The sequence below is a fragment of the Dermacentor andersoni genome, chromosome 1 (assembly GCF_023375885.2).
Source record: "Dermacentor andersoni chromosome 1, qqDerAnde1_hic_scaffold, whole genome shotgun sequence".
In the NCBI taxonomy this organism is placed as follows: Eukaryota; Metazoa; Arthropoda; class Arachnida; order Ixodida; family Ixodidae; genus Dermacentor; species Dermacentor andersoni.
Window position 1 is genome coordinate 270,953,195 of NC_092814.1, and position 20,989 is coordinate 270,974,183.

Here is a 20,989-nt window from a genome sequence, read left to right on the forward strand (position 1 = left end):
AGGCGTAATGTATAGCTGATTGTTTAACATGACGAAGGCAACAATAAAAAAAGAAGAAAAATAAAAGAAAACGACCGTGTATATCGACTACACGAAGCAAAGGATTAAAAATAACATTAAAAAATAATCATGCCACAGCGAAAATAAAGGCATGACGCATATTTGCCGTCTTCGTCAGACGTACAAGGATGCTGTTTGTACTTCATATAATAAAAACAGAGTAACGTTATGTGAATCACATGTTCGATCGCGCTTTCTGATAAGGATTTTCAATATTCGCTACGCGCATGCACCTAATAGGAAGAAGCGTTTTCATTTTTCATGTCTCTGCCTCGTGGGTCGGCCCATATTTTTTCCCCTTGTATTTATTTCCTTTCATCTAACAATAGCCGCATACGTTATCACGCTTTCGAATAAAACTTGCAGGTGCGAGTCAGAGCTAGCGACATGCCCGTTTCTGCGCGCTACCAACTTTCGCACGTTCACAATGTGACTGTCTCTGCTCTTCTTTGTTTCTTTTATTTTCTTTTTGTAGTACGAAACGCTGTGCACACAAAAAACGCCCTGCATGCGTGAGATTTTCCACTTGGAAGTATAGAAAAAAACAAGAAGCTTCAGTTTTTTTTTCTCGGGTGCAAAACATAAACACTGAAATCGATATGTTTTCCTTCAGCATGAGCAACCGTTTTAAGCAGGCACGGAAGAAGTGACGTTAGAAACGGACATGGCGGCTTAGCGCGTGAGTCATAGAACCATGAACCTCGCGGTTACGTGTGGAGTGCCTCCTTTAGATTCTTTTATCTGTTTTCCTTCGTTCTCTTTTTTTTATCTTTCTCCCCGTAGCGTGTATAGTCTAGACGAAATTCGTTATCCTCCATAATCATTTTTCTTCCTATGGGTTGAAATTTAATTATGGGGTTTTACGTGCCAAAACCACTTTCTGATTATGAGGCACGACGTAGCGGGGGACTCCGGAAATTTGGACCACCTGCATGGGGTTCTTTAACGTGCACCTAAATCTAAGTACACAAGTGTGGAGCGACCTCGCGTGTGTGTCCGCCCTTGCTCAAGTCGTGACCCGCAGCTTTCTGCTTCCCATCGACGTCAGCGCGCATTTGACGAAGAAAAGCGACCGGCGCGTAAGACAGCACCGCAGGCTTCTTCGACAACAGCTCTCTTTGTAAGCATTCTTTTAATGCGAAAGCATTAATATGCCCCGCGAAGCGGAAAATCCGGAGAGCGTCCGGCGTTAACCTCCGACGTACTGCATCAAGACGGCAAGTTGGGCCAGTTGGTTAGGATTCATTGTCAGGTTCGTAACAGCGCCACACATGACACGAACAAAAGGAAGGTAAAAACGACGACGTGGTACTGACTCTCAACTGATCAGTTGAGAGTCAGCGCTGTGCCGTCGTTTTTAACTTCCTTTTGCCCGCGTCTTGTGTTGCGCTGTTACGAACCTTGCAGTTGACATCCGATTGTACCAAAACTTACGTGACCAAATGATGACGTCACGATCCCGGCGCCGGTCCTGCTGCGGCTCGCACTGCGACATACCACGGTGAACAGCAACGGTGTCGCTCGGATGCCACAACCCATACCCCTCCACCCCCCACCCAAAAAAAAAAACAAAAAAAACAAACAAACAAACAAACAAACAAACAAACAAAAAAAAATGACTTCTCCCAATTCAAAAACTGAATTGAACCACGTTGAAAACCTACCTGGTAAACCCTCAAAATTGACTTTGCCCAATTCGAGCCCATGACCAAGCGAAAAGTATGGCGAGGAAGAGTCAGAGTGCTTTCGCATTCAATGCACGTAAGATGACTTAAGTGCCTCTGTAACTTCTGATTTTCGAGATGTCGACACCTATTAACGATTATATAGTTCTGGGCGGTGAAACTCCCTCCCGCAGTTTTGCGACAGGCGACAGACAGAAGAGAGAAAAAAATTATTGTTTCCGAAGCCCACGTTAGTGTTAAGAAGAATATAAAAAGGAAGGAATACCTTGGCGGTCGCATGTAATAAACGCTCTAATTTGAGTTAAAGACGTTCTTTACCAATCTCCAACTGTGCGTATGTGCCAGGTAGAAGGGTGAAAAAGAAGAAGAGGTACACGACCTATTTTTCTTCTAATATGGTCAAGCTCATAGAGAGGGTATTACATTGCACAATTACTACCTGGAGGACGAATAATTTAATATTAAGTCCAAATTAAATAGGCTTCAGAGTTGATTGCTCAATATGGTGTACCCATGTTGATTTAGAGAGACGCATACAACTTGCGCGCAAAAGGAGACAATATTCTGCTTTAGTGACATTAGATATATCTAAAGCATATGACAGCGTTGAACATCCACCTTTACTGGATATTACATAGAGTCATAATTTCCCAAATTATAATATTGCGTGGTCGGCAGAATTTTTGAGATCAAGAGAATTTTATTACTACAAGGATGGCTGTTCCTCATCTAAATTCAGACAGAATTGCGGTGTTCCCCAAGGAGCAGTCCTGTGTGCAGTATTATTTATTATACTAATGAGCTCCATCCCCCCTCATCAGGACGTGTAAGTTTATATGTATGCAGATGAAATTGCGTTATTCGCGGCTGACAGTGACATTTAGGTTTTATACAATCTGTTTAGATTTGTTTAGACAATCTGCACGTCATTTAATGTAAGTAAAAGCGCAAAGTTATATAGCGTTCCCACTCACGGATCCGATTTCAATTTCTATATCCTATAAACAGGCACCCATTCCCAGGTTGAGTTTCTAAAATATTTGGAAACCATCTATGGTAGGAAACTCAACTGGAGTCCTCGCATAGAAAATGTAGTATCTAAAGCACAAACTGTTTTAGGTCTACAGCGCAGACTGAGTAACTGAGAATATGGTCTACGTAGGGATTCCCTGCTAATGATTTATTAAATGTATATTCGTCCAATATTGGAATTAGGGTGTGTATTCTTCTCAGGCGGCCCTGCTTATAAAACAAAGCCTCTGGTTCTTTTGGAGCGTGAAGCCTCGCGCCTGTGTCTGGGACTCTCTAGGTTTGTGGCTATTAATGTTACCTATCAAGAAGCGCGCCTACCAACATTGCCCTGCAGATTTCACATCTTAACAATTCCAACATTTCTGAAATTTTACAGATTTTCGCTTAGGCGATCTGAATACACCTTTATTTATGATCCAAATTCTTTCTTTCTTGCTGATTGGCCTTGTTTTCACACTCCACAGATTGTATTTGCACAAAAACAATTAGATAGCCTAGATGCGAACATTCGAGAGGTAATTCCATCAACTGAATCAGATCAGAATATTAAGATAGAATTTGATGACATTTTCCCCCGAAAACCTAGGTTTCAAAGTCACGTTCTTAAATAACCTGTTGCAAGATTACCTTGCACACGTACAATCACACAACAGAGGCTTCTGTGAACAACGATAAGGCGGGCGTAGTCGTTTTCTCGCTTCCTCTTGGCTGGTCATTCTCTGTGAGACTGCCTCATTTCACTCCCGTTTTTGAAGCCGAGCTTTTGGCAATGATTTTAGCGCTTCGCGAACTCCCTTCGAACGCAATAAGGGCGGTTATTATAACAGATACTCTTTCTGTCTGTACTTCGCTAACAGTTTCATCCAATTCACCAATTCTAAAGACGTTTCTAACATTAGTTCTGCCACAGTTTAATTTTCTAAAACGATTATGGGTACCAGGTCACTGTAGATTAAATTTAATTGAAATGGCAGATTCACTAGTGCGAGCGTCCCTGAGTGGACCAATAATGTCGGTTCTTCCAGCAGTGGCGCACATAACAGCGATTAGATATCGAAAATCTTCAACTCGTAGAGATGTCATTGAACCAATAACAATATGGACAGAATTTCAGCACCTAAAATTTCCGTGGACAATTGAGTGGTGTCCATCAAGACAATCGAAGGTAGCCATAACCAGATTAAGCTGCCGTGTACCCCTTTTAAACCTTTATTTACACAGGACGTGTCTGATCTTGTCGCCTCTGTGCCCTTACTGCTAAGAAACAGAATGCCTAGGTCACTAGTTCTTACAAATTATTTGTATCGCCGATACAAATTATTAAGAAAGAGACTTTTAGAAATTCCGCTTGATAAGTTAGGGTTAATCTTATCATCAGAATAATACTATTTATAGGTTTTAGACACAGGGACGTGTTTGATGCAGTTTGCGGTTACGTACAATCAACTAAACGAATAAGTTTTAGAATATTTTTTATGTTTCTTTTCTCTTCTTTTATTGAAAAAATCGAATATGTAGAACTGCAACACATTAAGTAAATGTTTCAGCACACAATTCTTGGCCAATCCCCCAGTGTGGGTATAAGCCACAGTATGATGCCATCATCATCATCATCATCATCATCATCATCATCATCATCATCATCATCATCATCATCATCATCATCATCATCATCATCATCATCATCATCATCATCATCATCATCATAACCATCATCATCATCATCATTTACTGCATGTCGCCGTGCACACCCTCGTGCCGGTGTCAAGACAGGTCTCCAGCTGAAGATGTCTCTGCACACATTCCGTGCAGACTGCTCAGCCAGACGGAGTTGACGCATGGACACTACCTGCCGGCGCACACATGCACGGCTCCTCGAGCCACCTCTTGAAGTGAGTACGAGGCAGCGGATAAGAACCTTCTCGCTAGGTGGCCCTGCGACGCACCATTGTAAAGCCAAGCTGGCGCGCGCGGAGCTGTGATGTCGCACTACGCAAGGGGCCGACGTTTTTACTGCCAAGCTCGGAGTGAGGAAATCGACGAAACCACGAACGCCATGAGCGCCGCTACTCGACTGTCGGCCTTCCTATGGGATTGCACGAGATACCGGCCCACCATTGTGCGACGTCACCACTTCTCGTGTGTGGCCCGTGTGTTATCCAGTTAGCTTTGACCTGCGCAGCCATCCATATTACGGGCCGCATAACGTAAAACTATTCCAATGACATTTTATTCCAATCTCCTGACGTCAAATTTACGCAACCGCTGACGCAAGCATCGGGCAGTGACCCGCAGCGTTGTCTGAACAGCCCAATCAAACGCTCTCCTCGCTTATATAGGAGGTCGCCTTTGTTCGCTTTCAAAACAAATAACATTGCCTACCTTGACAGGTTTTTCTTATCTGATTGGCTGACAAGAGGCGAGGAGCACGCTCAAGGGGAGAACGTTTCGATGGGGCCGAGCCAGCACAGTGAAAATAAATAACCGGATGAATAGGGTGGTGCCGGCGTCCGCGCTTGGTCCACTTCTAAGTTAACTTGCGATGGCTGGTCGAAAATGGCGGCTGCGTGCAAGGGAAGGTTAAAAATGCACCTAAAAAGGATCCTCAGCAAAGAGTTGGCAGAGCGATGTCGTATACTTGCCGAAAGGACTCGATAACGTTATACTGCCACGGAAGAAGTATAAATTATACGCAAATAGATATATGCTCTCCGGCAGGTGCGAGCAGTCAGTGCATGTGCGATCAGCGGGCAGCCATCTTCTATTCCTTTCGGAACGGGGCAGTTTCAGGCTATTCAGAAAAAAATACAGCTTTGTTCGGCGTAGTAATACATATTTAACGTGTACTCGTCATTTTTTACGCGGTGAGTTCTTACGGTTTTGTGACGTCACGTGACAGATAGGCGAAGTGGTCGCAGCCTGAAAGATTTTGACCAATAGCAGAGGGCTAATGGCAAACAGGCGTCAAATCAAAAATATTTGTTTTTCTTTTATTTGGTCTAATCAAGCATAACCAGTGCGTGCACGTTATATCAGATGGGGAGCTATCGCGGTTTTCGTGACGTCGCGTGACAGACAGGCGAAGTGGGGGTAGCCCGAAAATATTTTGAACATTCGTGGAGGATATCTGATTGCGAAATTGGAATAGGAAATTTTGTAATACCTTTACGTTATAGCGCCTACGTATACACCAAAGAACCTTGACCCGTACTCACAAAAAGCGCTTACGCCAGAATTGTTCGTAATGTAATGGGGTGTATTGAACAGTTCAGATGGTAGCGTCTGTTCGTAACCGAGAAGGCAGGTGACGCAGAGCAGGAAAAGCTGGTTGCCCGAACGGCTCACACTCGTGCTAAGCACTGGCGATCCGGCTGGCCCACTGGTTGCACTCTAGGCATGGAAGAGACGATCTGGCTGGCCTTGTTCTTGTGCTCTTCTTCTTCATTACAGTAAGAGCAAATCCTTATGCTGGACATATTATTAGCGAAGGCCACCGGCAAGTGGCAAACAACACTAACGAATTAGAAGCCTTGGAAATTACACCCCTTGACGCAGGGATCGACGTAAGTAAAAAGAGATGCGCGCTGTGGAGACCACCCAGACGCGGGAAGAAACAACTTTTCCTGAGAGGGACATACTGCTCTGGAGTCGGCATCGGTGAAAGGGGGCGAAATTAAGACGGAATATTTAGTTTTCCAACGGGATAATAATTTCAGCTGGTACAAGTTATATCGCACAGTAGGATCCGTTACTTTTGTCGACCATCGTAATTAAGCCGAAGTTATATCTCGTTGCTGTTGAAAGCACGGCACGTCGTGACGCTTGTTCTGCGAAATACACTATTGTTGGCGTACCGGGGCACCTGTCGACTCGTTCGCCCGCTGTTTGCGGAGAGCTAGAACACAATGGCATGTTTCGCGTGTTTGATACTACACAGACTTCATCGAGAATTCTTCAATGCTGTTGGACTTATTTTTTTTTTTGCTGGAAGTAAAATAAAAATTATTGATAACACGGTTAAAAATTATCGGAAATGTTAACGTCTTTGTTGCGGGTGTCATGAGGCATGTTCACTGAAACTCGTTGTGCCGAGACGTAGACTCCCGAGTCGGAACGCAATGTTTCTGTATGCATAAGTAATGCGTGAGGTTCACGCATTGTACACTCGACAGTAAGAACAGGGTGCCTCCTGTACATATGTGCGGTTACGCCACAGCGCTTTAAATGCGTCTCTTGTCTTCCTTGTCCCCTTGTTCTCTTCCCAATAACACCTTGAGCGACAAACCACATCATTGCCTTTTGAAGCGCAAACGCAGGTCAGAATGGTAGGAGAGGCTTTCTCATTCCTTTACGGCGCGTGTAACTGAGGCGCACGCAGAGTCGAGCTGGTCACTCGACCAGCTAAAACAGTGGTTAACGTCGATTAAACAGCCTGCGAGTCAGTCTTCTGGGTACTGCAGTGACGTCAGACTTCCTTGAGGAAGCGAATTAGGTAAGGAGGCATGGTTTCCTACTTTAAGCTGTCTCCCTTTTCCTTATTCTTTATGACTGTTTTTATTTGTTTTCTCTTAGAGGTCTAGGACAACAGTCATAATGCGTTTCGTTCGCAAGAGCTTTTTGGCATTGGCCGGCTGCCTTCGTTACGTATATGCCCGGTCGCACGGACAGTTGTAAAGTAAAGCGTTTCTGCGACTATGGGCGGAGTTATAGCTCAATTGGATGTGTTCCCAGAGCTCCAGCTTGCGCCGAACGCGAGCAAACGCCCGTAATCAGAAAACAGCTTTTACGTAACGGCGTTTCGTGATAAGCCAGCGCCTGATGATAGCGATCCGTGAAAGTGAAGTGATCCATGCGACGAGGGCCAGTCGTGGACGACACTTACGTAAAGTTTTGCGAATACAGGTTCAAGGCCCGTATTCGCAAAAAAAAAAAAAAGGATAGTTCTTATTCTCCAATTCTTCCTGAAAGAAAATTTCAGCCATTCCTGATGCAGGGCATCTTATTAGCGAAGGCGATGAGCCAAAATCAAGCAGCACTTATGAACTAAATGTTTTGGGAATTTGGTCCCAGGGTCCGAATTCACAGAGCTCTTCTTTCGGAAGTGCTGTTTGCCATTGGCAGCACTTCCGAAAGGCGGACGAAGGCGGACTGGCGGCCGCCTTCGTTAATTATATGACCAGCATCAGGAACGTCGGGCGTTCACTCTAACAGACAATTCTAGCATAAAAGTTTTTTTTTACGAGTTCCGGCCTAAATTACTGCGAAATAAATGAAATGAATGGCACGGTCTCCGTGATGCCAGAGATATCTGAAGTGAAGACGTGGAACCGAGCTTACATGGCTGGCAAAGTCTGCCAGCAAATTTATAACGGTGCGCTTGCTGTTTTATTCTGTGTCATTGCTGCGCAGTAAAGCATAGAGGCGAAGCGCGGAGACTGAACACAGAGTGCCCACTAGAATTTGTGAATTGCATTATGCCTCATAAGGCAATTTCTGACCTGTGTCCTTCCCGACCCTGGAACATGCAGACTTTCATGTTCCTTGCCCGTGGTAAACACAGAGCACTGTCAGTCGGGACTGGCAGTGCTCACAAAAAAAAGAAAGAACTTTCCACAGAGCGAGCAATGACTTACCATAAGTACACAGTGAGATTATCGTTATCGCCTCTCCGATGTATGATGACGTACGGAGCCAACCCTTTCCCCTCCCCCGCTGTGTGCCATCTGACCGTCGCGGCAGCGCCGATCGATCTCGCGCATATCTCGCGAACGCAGTGTCGCTGTCAGTCGTACTGCGGGTGAAAACCATGGAGGAGCGTCTGATAATGCGGTGCATGCACTCCCAACAACACCCCCGCGTCGTCAACTGATTGCTGCGGATGTTTATTCATCGAAGCTGCGACAGCTCCCTCAGCAGGCTGCCGGCAGCTTCTCCCAATTGTCTACAGGAAGCAACCAGGTTACCCCCCCACTACACGATAGAGCACGTACACCCGCGTACACTTCTTCCCAGACACCCGTTCCTTATCGCTCAGATCTGATTGCGAGTAAGAAACTTGAAGCCGCGGCCGCGCTCCCTCGTCAGTCGGCTGCGAGTTCACTGCCACCCGCGGCCGCCGTACTTCCTGCCGGCCTTGATTACACGCGCTACGGGCACTTCGCAACGCGTGACAAGTGCTGCTGCTGCTTCATTTGTCCCTCTTCGTTTTACTTCGACAGGGACCGCTGCGGGTGGTGGCACTCGTCAAAATCCCTTAGGGTTTTTTACCTCCTTTGACGCCGAAAAGGAAGGGTCCATCATGAAACTAACGCAAGCCATCATCCTGGCAGCCTTTTTTCTGGGAGCTTCCGTATCTGCGGCGCCTTCCGTGAAACGCAAGAATGACAAATGTGGATACGAGGTGAGTAGGAGCTTAATTCATTGTGGATCTAAAACAAAGTCTCGAACGGAGCTGGCCTTAGAGCACGAACAAAAAATATAAAGGAAGGAGGTTGTCTTGAGTGTGGAAGTAACGTTCAAGGCGATCTTCTGGAGCATTTGTAGGGTTTGGCGCGTTTCACTGTCACGCGTGCTATTCCACAGGCTTTCTTGCAGTGACTGACATCTTATAGTGAAATGCCCTTGATGTACGCTTAATAGCTGGAAACAATTGAAGGAAATTGTTTCGAGATATTAAAGCGTTAGTCTGGATGCTTTAACTCTTCACCAATGTGTATCCTCGCGCAGGATCAACTCGGTCATTGAAAGTATTCGCGCAGCTTTATTAGTCGTTATAACGCGATAACCTGAACTAAAATGCGCTCCCGCAACATCTTTATATGTAATTTCACTGCGTGCCACTTCTGTACATCGCTATCAAGGCAGAAAGCTGGGCTAGTTGGTGTGTCATCATTAATCAAAAGACTAGCGCAAATAACAGGGACACAGACAGAGAAGACGACAGGACGAGCGCTCGTCCTGTCGTCTTCTCTATTTAATTTTTTTTTAATTATGGGGTTTTACGTGCCAAAACCATTTTCTGATTATGAGGCACGCCGTAGTGGAGGACTCCGCGAATTTCGACCACCTGGGGTTCTTTAACGTGCACCTAAATCTAAGTACACGGGTGTTTTCGCATTTCGCCCCCATCGAAATGCGGCCGCCGTGGCCGGGATTCGATCCCGTGACCTTGTGCTCAGCAGCCTAACACCATAGCCACGTCGTCTTCTCTGCCTGTGTCCCTGTTATTTGCGCTAGTCTTTTGATTAATGCTGCACATCGCTGTTTTTTCGCCGCCTGTTTGAAACAAGTGACGCACAGGTGCATCATTGAACAAGAAAGTCCCCATCTGTATAGTTTCATTTGAACGGTAGTAGTACCCTTCGGGGTAGCGCAGTGGCTTGGGGTTTTCGCCACTGTGCTGCAGTGGGAAGATATAGTGGTTTCAGAGGTGGAGCGGGCAATACTGAAAGTAGAAATTATGCGTGAGACTTACGGGTGGTGCAAGGGCAGCGCCGGTAATGATGGAATGAGCCTGCAGTGTAGTGAGAAAAAAAGAAGGAACACAGCGGATAAAATTCTGCATATATACCCCACGCACTGTGGGGATCGATGTAAGCGAAGCTTTCTGTGCTGTTTGATTTGATTGACGATAATCAGCGGTGATGTTGACGGCGAATGTTTAATTTCTTCAATGTTTCGTCTGACATGAAAGTGGTGAGTTGATGTTAAACGTTACCTTGCGTGCACCACTGCTCTTTGTATGCGTAATACACAGAACACGCAGGGAGAGGTGTTTGCTTGAGGCGTTGTTGTGCGCCATATTTCATAACCTCTGAGAGGGTTGAGCATCGTCATTGTCTCGCATGGCACATCGCATCTTGGAAGAATGATTAAACTTGAATTGGATTATGGGGATGTACGTGCCAAAACAACAATCGGATTACGAGGCACGCCGTAGTGGTGGACTCCGGATTGATTTTGACACCGTGATGTTCTTTAACGTGCCCCTAAATCTAAGTGCACTAGCGTTTTTTTTATTTCGCCCCTGTCGAAATGCGGATACCGTGGTGGGGATTGAATCCCCGACCTTGAGCAACGCCATAGACGCAAAGCTACCGCAGCGGGCACAGAGGTGCTGATTTGACGTGTGACCGCTTCCGCAGTGACGCCTTGACCCTGTGGTGCGTTTTAATTAATGTGGCTCTGCTTCTGCACGCCTTGCGTAAGCTGTCCCCTGGACATATTTGCATGGCGTTTATTTTTCATTCTGTAGTGCTTTTGCGGAGGGGGGGGGGGGGGTCACGGATAATTACAGCTGTCAAGAGGCTAATGTGGTTCGAGGTTTTGCAAAGTGCTGTTAATGCTTGCTACGGTGTTCATGATATCAGTGATGAGATAACGTGCGCTTCTTGAGAGGTGAAAACGATGCTTTGCGTGTCCAACAGGCTGGCGCTGAAGCTCGCGGCGTGTGCCGGCCATCCATACCAGAGAAGCACGCAGCGCCCGATGTATCCACATTCGGTCCCCGTTGTGTGTTCAGCGCTCGATTCCTTTTTTCAAGCGCTAAACAGCGTGTTTTATTGTTTTTGTTTCTTTTCCTTGGAGATAGCGTTCTGTGAGATGGTTCGTTTATATTTACTAAAGCCAGCTTCGTCGACGGGCCGGGCGAGTGACTGGTATGCAAGCAGTAGAGGAAGGAAAACAGCCTCCGGAGCAATTCTACAGCGAGGGACACAGAACGGCAAAAAGAAAATGCATATATTGAAACAAACTTAGCGACAGCTTAGACACTTTAAACGCACCAATTTCATTTGTGATAAACATGAGTAGTTGTGCAGATAGGTAAGAAACACAGGATCATACTCGTTTGTAAACTGATGTAGATTGTTACGACACTTAAAGCTACAGGGACGTAGTCGCTGAAATCAGCACATCAAACGCTTACCACCTTGTGAGCCACTGAAAGTCTATGACTCATCTTTAACGATGGGTGTCATAGTGGCACTGAGACAATGTTGCATGAAGTTTGTGGCTCATTAGTAGGGGAAGATCTTGTTGTTATCTTTGTTGTTGTTGTAAATGTAGAAACATGTTAAGGTAGGCTAATCAGAGCCAGCTATACCCCAAATCACAAATTCGTTACTCTAGCAACAATAAAGAAAGAAAACAAAGAAGAAAATATCATACAACACTATAAACACACAAACACATGCGCACAGGGAATGTCTGTACGGGCAACAGCAACGAAAGAACAGTCCAGTAACTATTGTTGTTGCTGCGGTTGTGGTTGCTGCTGCTGCTATAGCATAGAGGAAGTAGAAAGCTTGCTTGCCGCGAAATTGCCCAGGGCGACTTTGACATTTGAATGCTGGCCCGTAGTATTTGGAAGAGAGTTAATGTTTGCACTCGTTTGGCATTCGCTTGGATAGTTATGAAGGGGCCACATTTTTAATAAGCCGCTCATCTCGCAGAACGGGGCATAATGAAGTGTTCGTTATCGGCGAGATCATATACAAAGTTTGCAGGTGCAGGTAAAAGATCTTGTCACACACAAAAAAGAGAAAAAAAAAGATCAGTCAGTGACATTGGCTTCATGCGAAAACTAAAAGGTAGAAAAAAATGAGAAGGGGGGGGGGGGGGGGGGGCGCACAGACCAGAATACTAGGATGGAGTGTAAGTGAGCCTTGTCTGCAGTTAGATAACGAGGCCTATAAAATGTCACAGAGACCACCCCTAATTTGCTGCTAAAGTTCAAATCGCAGTTTACTCGGTAAATATTGGCAACAGATTCGTAGACAAAGGGAGAGAGCGCTCTTTCGTGCTGACACGTGCCAGAGGTGACGCTACTCAATGTGAGGAAACGAAGATAGGTCGTATAACTGATTGAACACGAATGCAGTGAACCAGTTAAACAGGTAAATCGAGTAATTTTTCGCTGGTTCATCATCATCGTAATTGTAATCACCATTGTATTACACGTCGACTGGATAACGAAAACCTTCCCCAGGGATGTTTACGTAGACTCCCATGTCGTGCGTCAGCTGACTGCATCTGTATGCCTACAAATTTTCTAATATCGTCAAACCAATTTTTCGTCTGCTGCCCTCGACTGCGCATTACATCCCCTCGGCACCCATTCCGTAACTCCAATAGACCCAATAGTTATCTGCACTGCGATATACATGACCTGCCCTGCTCCACTTGTTCCTGTTAATCTGCAGATAGAACACCATCAACCGGTCCTTCATTCTCTATTAAATACTAACATCCTCCTGTCTCATGACGTTATACAGCTGTCATGTTCCGTTCCATCATTTGCTGCGCTGTTCGTAGGTTCTCAAGCTTGTTTGTTATCCTGCAACTATCAGTCCAATAAATAAGTTTGGGCTGGGAGAATGCAATAAAATTTAAGGACATTGGTAAGGTGCCGTACAAAGCTTAAAGGTGCCCTGCCATATAATTGCCGAATAAATTTTTATTCAATGATTCATTGTATGACATTTCTTCCCGACCCAGGTCATGAGAGAGTGACATGACTCGGGTCAATCTGCGCCGACTTACCAGCTTTCTTCGTTTTCTAATTTGCACCTACTTTGCGGCAGCTTCAAGTGGTCCGTACATGTTTTCTTTCTCAGAGTTGTCCGGCGACCAGACCGGGCATGTTGAACGTTCACTTGCTGGCCCACACGCACATGGATCTGGGATGGCTAAAGACGGTTGACCAGTACTTCTATGGAAGTGAGTCCATTTTTCCTCCCTTCTTCCTCTTCGGCCTGATTCACAAAGCTTTTCGTTCGTAAACAGTGTTTCGTATTCGCCGATCGCCTTCGCTTATAATATGTCTGACGTCAGTGTCGGCTCGCTTCTGCTCTGCGAGCAGCTTCAGAGTAAAAACTTTTTCTTTGAATACGGGTCCTAATTTACTCAGTTTTTTTTTTACAAACCATGCACCATTTATCAAGCTTTGCAGCAGCGAACAGGAGCCCTCAGAGTTTGTTAAATAGGCTTGCACTTGTCTTATGAGCACCTCTTCAATCTAACTGTTCGTAAGAGCCAGTGGCAAACAGCACTTACGAACGAAAAGCTCGATAATGTGGGTCCATCGAACGGTAACGCTGGAAAGTCCTTAGAGAGGCGATTCCCCGACAGTATGTAACTGACCCCCTTTAATATTGCTAGTTTAATGTTTAACTTAACAGCGCAATGTACTGGACTCCGCACCTCTGACGAAGTTCCCTCAACGATTTCGCTGGTTTTGTGTCATCTCACCGATGAGCTAAGAATTAGCCGGCCAATGTTGAGCACCCTCAACAGCAGTCGCAATGCAATCTATCCGTCGAGAGGTGCCATACGTCGGTGACCGCAACGCCAAAACTGGAGCATGTGAGACGGCATAGAACGGAAACTAAACCATCGCCGGCCCAGTGCGCGAGTTCGCTTGTCCTGCATGCTCCATTTCCCAGGGAAGTGAACATAGCATGAAAATCCACAGGCTAATCGGACGGAACGTATAAGAGGCCAACAAAACTAACACGGTCTGCTTATTCTGGCCGTGTATAATCTCTGAAACATTTAGTGTGCAGTGTACTCAAATATGAAGAAAGAAGACCTGCTTCAAGTATAATGGCTCGGCAGCCGGAGAAATGACGGCGGACGGCTTCAAAAAAAGAAAAAAAAAAAGAAGAGAGAGAGAGAGAGAGAGAAAAGAAGAAAAGAACATTGAATATTAGAACGAGGTATACTGAAATGTTCTAACACACTGAGTTTGCTTTGCCTACCTAACGCGACCAGCACTGGAAAAAAAAAAAAAAAAGAACAAGCTTCCATTCCGTAACCGCACTTGAGCATTATGCTCACACTTGTGCGTAACCACATTTGCGCATGGAAAAAAATTAAAAATTACACGCAGATTCTCCTGTGGGAGTTATCTAAATGATGCGTAAGCATTCTGATCACCTGCTGTTTCGTCGTCGTACGCTACTGTGTTTGGGATAATTGCGAGAAACACCGTGAAAGAATCGTGAACTGGAGAAGCACGGTTGCTACACCAAAATGTTAACTGAGACCTGCATGAGACGAAGAAGAAGAGGCGTGTATTAGCAACATTCACTCATGTTATTTATAGCACTCAGAGGATGTGGACGTGGGATGAAATGACGAGAGCGATTTTGTAATGAACCAATATACAACATTTATCATGTACAGTCGCGGACAGAATAAAATGGACCACGGGATCTCCGAAAAAGTTCAATTCCCGAGCAGCCTGTAGCAGTAACCAGTAAAACTGCCCACGACAACATTGTTAGCATATTCTAGTCGAGGTCCAAAATGCAAATACCAGATTGCGTTGTGAGGTTGCGGAGATATTCAGCTTTTTCTTAGATTTCATGGTCCATAATATTCTGTCCGCGACTGTACACTGTCTCTTGTTGGTTCTCCTTGTTACGTTTCTTCTTTATCTTCAAATGGGATGATGGGGTGCTTGGATGATGCCGCTGCTTCGTGGAAGATGAGCACTGGCCAATGCGTGCTGTAGTACGTGACGTAATTGAACGTTTGCTAGACCTCGTACGCAGACGTGGTCGATGAAGCTGCTTCCTCTCGCTGCGAACCATTATCAACCGTGATCAATCGTACTTCGGCGGCGGCTGCGTATGGCGCGGCCGCGTGGGCCCCATCTTGAAAGCGATCTGCGATAAGGACACAGTCGACCGCCGAGTGCTGATAGCTTCGTGCGCGCTGTCTTTTCGCCACTTTGTTCGCGTTGAAGCGAGAGGCAGCACGAAGGTCAATTAGCTCGCTGTTGCGGGCCCTATCATGAAAGCGATCGCCTTACGTGATGGACGGACGGGTTTCCTCGTTGCGTAGACATAGAAATGCTTACGCTTTTAAAAGAACGTGAAAGGAAGAAATTGGGAATTACTTCACACGTGGCGGCACCGTTTTGCGACAATCGTATTGGCGCCGTTTCTCCCCCCCCCCCCCTTTCCCTCCCGTTTTTTTTTAATACATATTTTTCGCTGCACGTGGCCTAGAGTGCAAGAGGGGTGGTCGCTAAACGTTTTGTTCTATGCAGGGCTCGAGGTCGCGGAAACGTTTCTTGACGTCACGTTGTGGCCACTAACGTCGTATATGAGCGTTGACAATGGATCCATTGTAAAAGAAATCCGCTCTCGATTTGAATGGCGCGAGAGAGTTTTCTCGAGGCATGTGACAGCTGCGCTTTTTTTTTTTTTGAATAATCATTGCAAGGCAACGAGAATTTCACTTGTGCAGCGAGAAAATGTGCAAGCGCTGTTCTTTGCCAGTGTGATACAAGTCGTCCGATGTCAGTATAAGAGCTGCAGGCAGACCTCCCTGTAGTTCTCTGCATTGACGTCGAGGGGCCGTCCAACTTTGGGGAAAAAAGAGACAAACTGTAGCGCCACGTGACGAATTTTGGCCTTTACCCTGAGCTGGTAGCTTTACACGAAGTCTCCATACTAGGCACGGTTTGTAATCACATCACACGGCTTTAGCTGAATGCCTTCCACGCGACGGCAAGTAAGCATATTACCGAGAAAAGATAAGAAATGAGCTTTTGCCGCGAAAAGTAAAATACATGGATAATGAGCTGGCGATTAAAAGCGAACTATCGTTATTGTTCTGCCCAATTTCTGCGTTGCTAGTAAGCGCCGTATACAAGGTGCTCCAGCTAAGGTGCGCAAAGCAGGCGCGCGCTTGGGGACTGGAACAAGCACATATTGTTCGATGTCGTCTTCAGCAAGTCTTTTTTTTTCTCTCTCATTGAAATAGTTGGCTAATTAACAAATCCAAAATAACTAATCACTGAAGTTGTCAATGAAGATAGTTGCAGAAAGTGCTGAGAAGCATTCCCTAGAATTGTTTCCACGAGTATAGTTTTTGTGTGTTTAATTTTTTTTAGAGTTAAAAAGAAAGCGGCACATGCATCATCGGTGCGCTCAAACTTCAAATAAACGATACGGAATAACCGTAAACTGAACATATACGAACAGGCAGTAAGAACGAAAACGTTGAATCTGAGGCTACGGCCGCGACTTCGCCACGGCAGTTGCGTCAAGTCCATGGTACCTCGCCGCCATGGCATCCTCGCACTTTCCGTATAGTCCCTCGATACCAAGAACACTCACAGGGCTTCGAGAGCTGTCACGCGCTCTTTATCGCCATCTCGAGGGACCGAATAATTTTCGTGGGTAAATTATGTTTTCCAAATGGGCGCCGAAACTGCTGCCTTAGATTCATCACCGTCACGTGCGCCCTGTTCACAGGGGCTCGGTGTGTGCAGCAAGGATCATTCGTTCGAGGCGTATGTTTGAGGGGGCTCGAACATCGCTGTAGCTGCAGGTCACGCGTGACACTTGTTTCGTGCGAAGCGTTCACATTAGCAGGGTTAATCTTCTACGCATACACCGATACCCTAGAAAGTATACGGGGCGATGGCGGCCGCGGTAGCTTAACTGGCACTCACCCGTATGATGCAGAAGATGTGGGCTTGGCTCCCGCCTGCGGCAAGTTATCTTTTGGTCCACATTCGTTTGTCCTTGCCTTACTATTTCTACATGTCTATTAAGCGTAAGAATTGATTTCCCCTTGGTTTCTCCGGCTTCGTTGTCAGTTTTTTTCGTGTGGTTGTGACTAACGAACAATTGAGTCCCTACACTCTAAAAATAGTTACACCCTCAAGAGTGTTTGCCTGTCACACGAGTAACACCCCTACCGTTAGTGCCTTGTAAAAAAAATTATAGAGGACGACAAAGGACCTCTAACTAGACGTGCACTCACAAATCACGTAGTTGAAAAAATCATTCTGACAGCCTTGGGCGCACAGAAATATCCGACAGGAGAATTTCACAGGGATAGATGTGAAATTCTCCTGTCGGGTATTTCCGTGTGCCCAAAGATGTCAAAATGATTACATGGTTTTCAACTATGTGATTTGTGGGCGCCCGTCTAGTTAGAGGTCCTTTGTCGTCCTCTATAATTTTTTGCAAGGCCTTAACTGTAGGGGTGTTACCCGTGTTACAAGCAAACACTCTTATGGGTGTAAACATTTTAAAGTGTAGGATCCACTTATTCTTCTAGCTAAACATTTTTAAAGTGTAAGATCTACTTATTCTTCTCGCTAACCACATTGTAGGGTTTTGTCGTGAGAGGGAAAGGCTATCCAGTAAGCTGGTACTGGACGCCTATGTATACAAAGAAATAGGCTGACATCTAGTAGGACACGGTGAAATCGCCGTAACGTTGGAGTTGGGCGTTGTTCGCATCCATTGTAACCTTCGATAAAATTTCATTATTTAGCGGTGCTCGTTGGAGGCATTGCGCTCTCCTGTGCAAAGAGAAACAAAAAAAGGCCGCACGAGGTCAAGTTAAATGTCAGTTCTTTAAATGCCTGATTAAGGAAGTGACCAAGAGGTTAACATCCGGATGTCTTGTGTTCAGGAAAGCATAAGTATAACGGAGCTCAAAGCACTATACTGGGAAACGGTGGGTCGTGGAAACGTTAAAAAGAAATAGTAAATAGTGCTTTGGGAAGGAGGGTACGGTGTATGGGGGTGGGCAGTTTAGTCGTTTCGTGCCGTTGGGAAAGAATCACAGTTCTGTGTTGCAGAACCTAACGCGGTTATTACACACAGAATATTTTGGTGGGTGCTACCAGATATTGCTGTCAAGTTGCGGCAGAGAGCAGCACCCGGGATACGTTTTACGCGCACAAGTCTTCAGCAAAGGCATAACCGCAAAAAATGGGAGAACAAATAACAAATTGCGGCTGCACAACGTTCTTTAATAGTAGGTTACAGCGATATAAATCACAGTGACTTTGTCTTTAACATTCGAGCATCCGGGGTCCAAATTCACAAAGGTTTTCGTTCGTAAGTGCTGTTTGCCATTGACCGGCTGCTGTGGCTAATAATATTTTGAACCTTACGATTGGTTGCACTCTGATTTTACGAACAATCCTATCGTAAGAAATTTCTTGCGAATATGAGCCATGGGGCCGAATTCACAAACCATTTCTTTCGTAAGTGCTGTTTGCCTTTGGTCGGCCTCCTTAATTAATAGTAGGTGCAGTATCATGATTGGCTGGAATTTTCTCTTACGAACAATTATAGTGTAAAACGTTTTCTTAATACGGCCGGGTCCTGGTGTTGTGCCGAGCAGAAGCTTCAGCTAATAGTGAGCGCAAACTAATCAGGATATATTCAGCCATAGGATTAAGCGGGGCCAGTGTTCAGCGATAATGGCGCCCGCATCAGCCGACGAAGCGTCCAGAATTTATCTTAGCCGGCGAGTAAAATTTGCTTCCATGCGAGCACTGCATGCTGGCCCGCCCTCAATCCTTGCATCTTCATGGTGACTTCATCGCTGTTTAATTTTACATGGCAGCACATGCCAAACTTTTCTGAGAAAGGTCGCACCCAGCGGCGAGAATAGCTTCCTTACTGAGCTGAAATGATCGACGCTCTAGAGGGCAAGGGTCTGAGCCACTCGCCAGAGAAGTGTCCCCTGTAGGTTCCGAGGAAAATGTGGGAAACCTGACGGTCATTTAAACAAGTTTACACTGGATGCATTGACATCATCATTATCATCATTAGTTTATTGTATAAAACCGAGTGAGCAGCGGGAATGTGCTATCCGAGCGATGGATGATGCGTGGACTTTAGGTGCAGCTTCGGTAGCTCCTTCCGACTCCGGCATCTTTGCGATGTTGTTATCGTTTTTTTTCTTTTCTTCGCAGCCAAAAACTATTACGCAAACGTGGGCGTGCGCTACATCTTCGAGAGCGTGCTGAACGAACTGGAGAATGACCCGAGCAGGCGGTTCATCTTCGTGGAGACGGGCTTCTTCAACCTATGGTGGAAGAAGCTCAACGAAACCAGGAAGGCGCGCTTCAACGAGCTCGTGCAGTCTGGTAAGGTTTCTATTCTTGCTATCGCGGGCGGCATGGTGACGCGAATTAATATTGGGGCACCACAAAGGGGCTTTGCCAAGGGTCGGGGTTGGCTTGGCGTGTCTTCTATACCGTCTCTCAAATAAATAAATAAATAACTAAATAAATAAATAAGTAAGTAAATACAGGGTGTCTCAGCTATCATGCACCAAATTAAATGAAGTGAGGCTATTATGCCGATAAAGCTAACTGTATGTTGTAGTTGTAATATATATATATATATAATGCAAATAATATATTGAGAAGTTAATTAATAATAACTAATTATGTAATTAGGCCAAATAAAAAAAATATGACTTGCTCTGAGCAACGGCAAACAACATTACCTTGATTCTGTCAAGCTACGCGACCGAGGAGTGCGGCAAAGTCGTAACTGCTAGACAAGTTTGTTTTTGCTTATAACTTTTCAAAGTGCGCCTAGTTGGGGAAGCGAGAGTGTGGCGATATCGCAAGCGCCTATCATCAGATTTGGGCCCCCTATACACGAAACGACATTTTTCAATCCATATAGTAAATGAGTAGGGCTGAACATTACATGATTCACTAATGAATATGTGCCGTTTAATATCTCCGCATCACGCAGGTCGCATGGAGTTTATCAGCGGTGGCTGGGTGATGAACGACGAGGCCTGCGTCCACTACACCAACACGATCGACCAAATGACCTACGGCATACGCCTGCTAAAGGACACTTTCGGCAAGTGCGGCGTGCCTAAGATAGGATGGCAGATTGATCCGTTCGGTCACTCCAGGGAATACGCCTCCTTGCTGGCACAGGTAAGAAAGCCAGAGTGGTCAGTTGCCGAATTTCACCGACCATTTTTAGATTGTCTGCGTAAGAGTTTCCATCGGCTGTTGTTGCAGACGATACGTTACCTAGGACAGCATATTGCGTACTAGGCAGGTGTCCTGCCGCTAATGCGCCTGGGCTGCTCGCTCCAGCAGCTCGCGCCATGCGAAAACATTCCATTACATGGTGGCAGAGCACACGTTTGCCACTCCTGCATACGGAGTGAGTGTTCGCAAGAAAAATCACCCGAACTCCCGAGGAAAGACATGAAAGTGTGAAGGGGGGAGGGCGGCATTACCCTTTGCCTCTAAAGCGCCTACACAGCGTCGATGCAGGAGCTTTCCCGTATACCGCCTTTCTGGAGCGTCAATGTCCTCAATGATCACGGCGCCAACCCAAGTGCGAGCCAAGAGCTGTTGTTCGTAGTCTCATTGATGGCATGTGAAATGGCGCGCTTGTGATAGCACA

General features: G+C 45.7%; 1 protein-coding gene and 1 long non-coding RNA gene across 4 annotated transcripts in view; one reads left to right on the plus strand and one right to left on the minus strand.

Moving 5' to 3' along the window:
* LOC129380913 (uncharacterized) overlaps positions 1-2,739 on the minus strand; it is a 58,426-nt gene extending 55,687 nt beyond the window's left edge. Inside the window, exon 1 of the long non-coding RNA XR_008609113.2 lies at positions 1,495-2,739. This is a non-coding gene — a long non-coding RNA (uncharacterized lncRNA). The remainder of the gene's footprint in view (positions 1-1,494) is intronic.
* LOC126548136 (lysosomal alpha-mannosidase-like) overlaps positions 648-20,989 on the plus strand; it is a 70,570-nt gene continuing 50,228 nt past the window's right edge. Inside the window, exons 1-6 of one of the 3 annotated variants that reach the window (XM_055063145.1) lie at positions 648-739; positions 4,590-4,669; positions 8,996-9,177; positions 13,394-13,496; positions 19,519-19,692; positions 20,315-20,508. In XM_055063145.1, coding sequence (XP_054919120.1) covers positions 9,076-9,177; positions 13,394-13,496; positions 19,519-19,692; positions 20,315-20,508 — 573 coding nt within the window. In that variant the 5' untranslated portion in view covers positions 648-739; positions 4,590-4,669; positions 8,996-9,075. Of the gene's footprint in view, positions 740-4,589; positions 4,670-6,950; positions 7,270-8,995; positions 9,178-13,393; positions 13,497-19,518; positions 19,693-20,314; positions 20,509-20,989 lie in introns of those variants that run through there. The other 2 variants (XM_050196250.3, XM_050196249.3) reach the window with 2 other exon arrangements.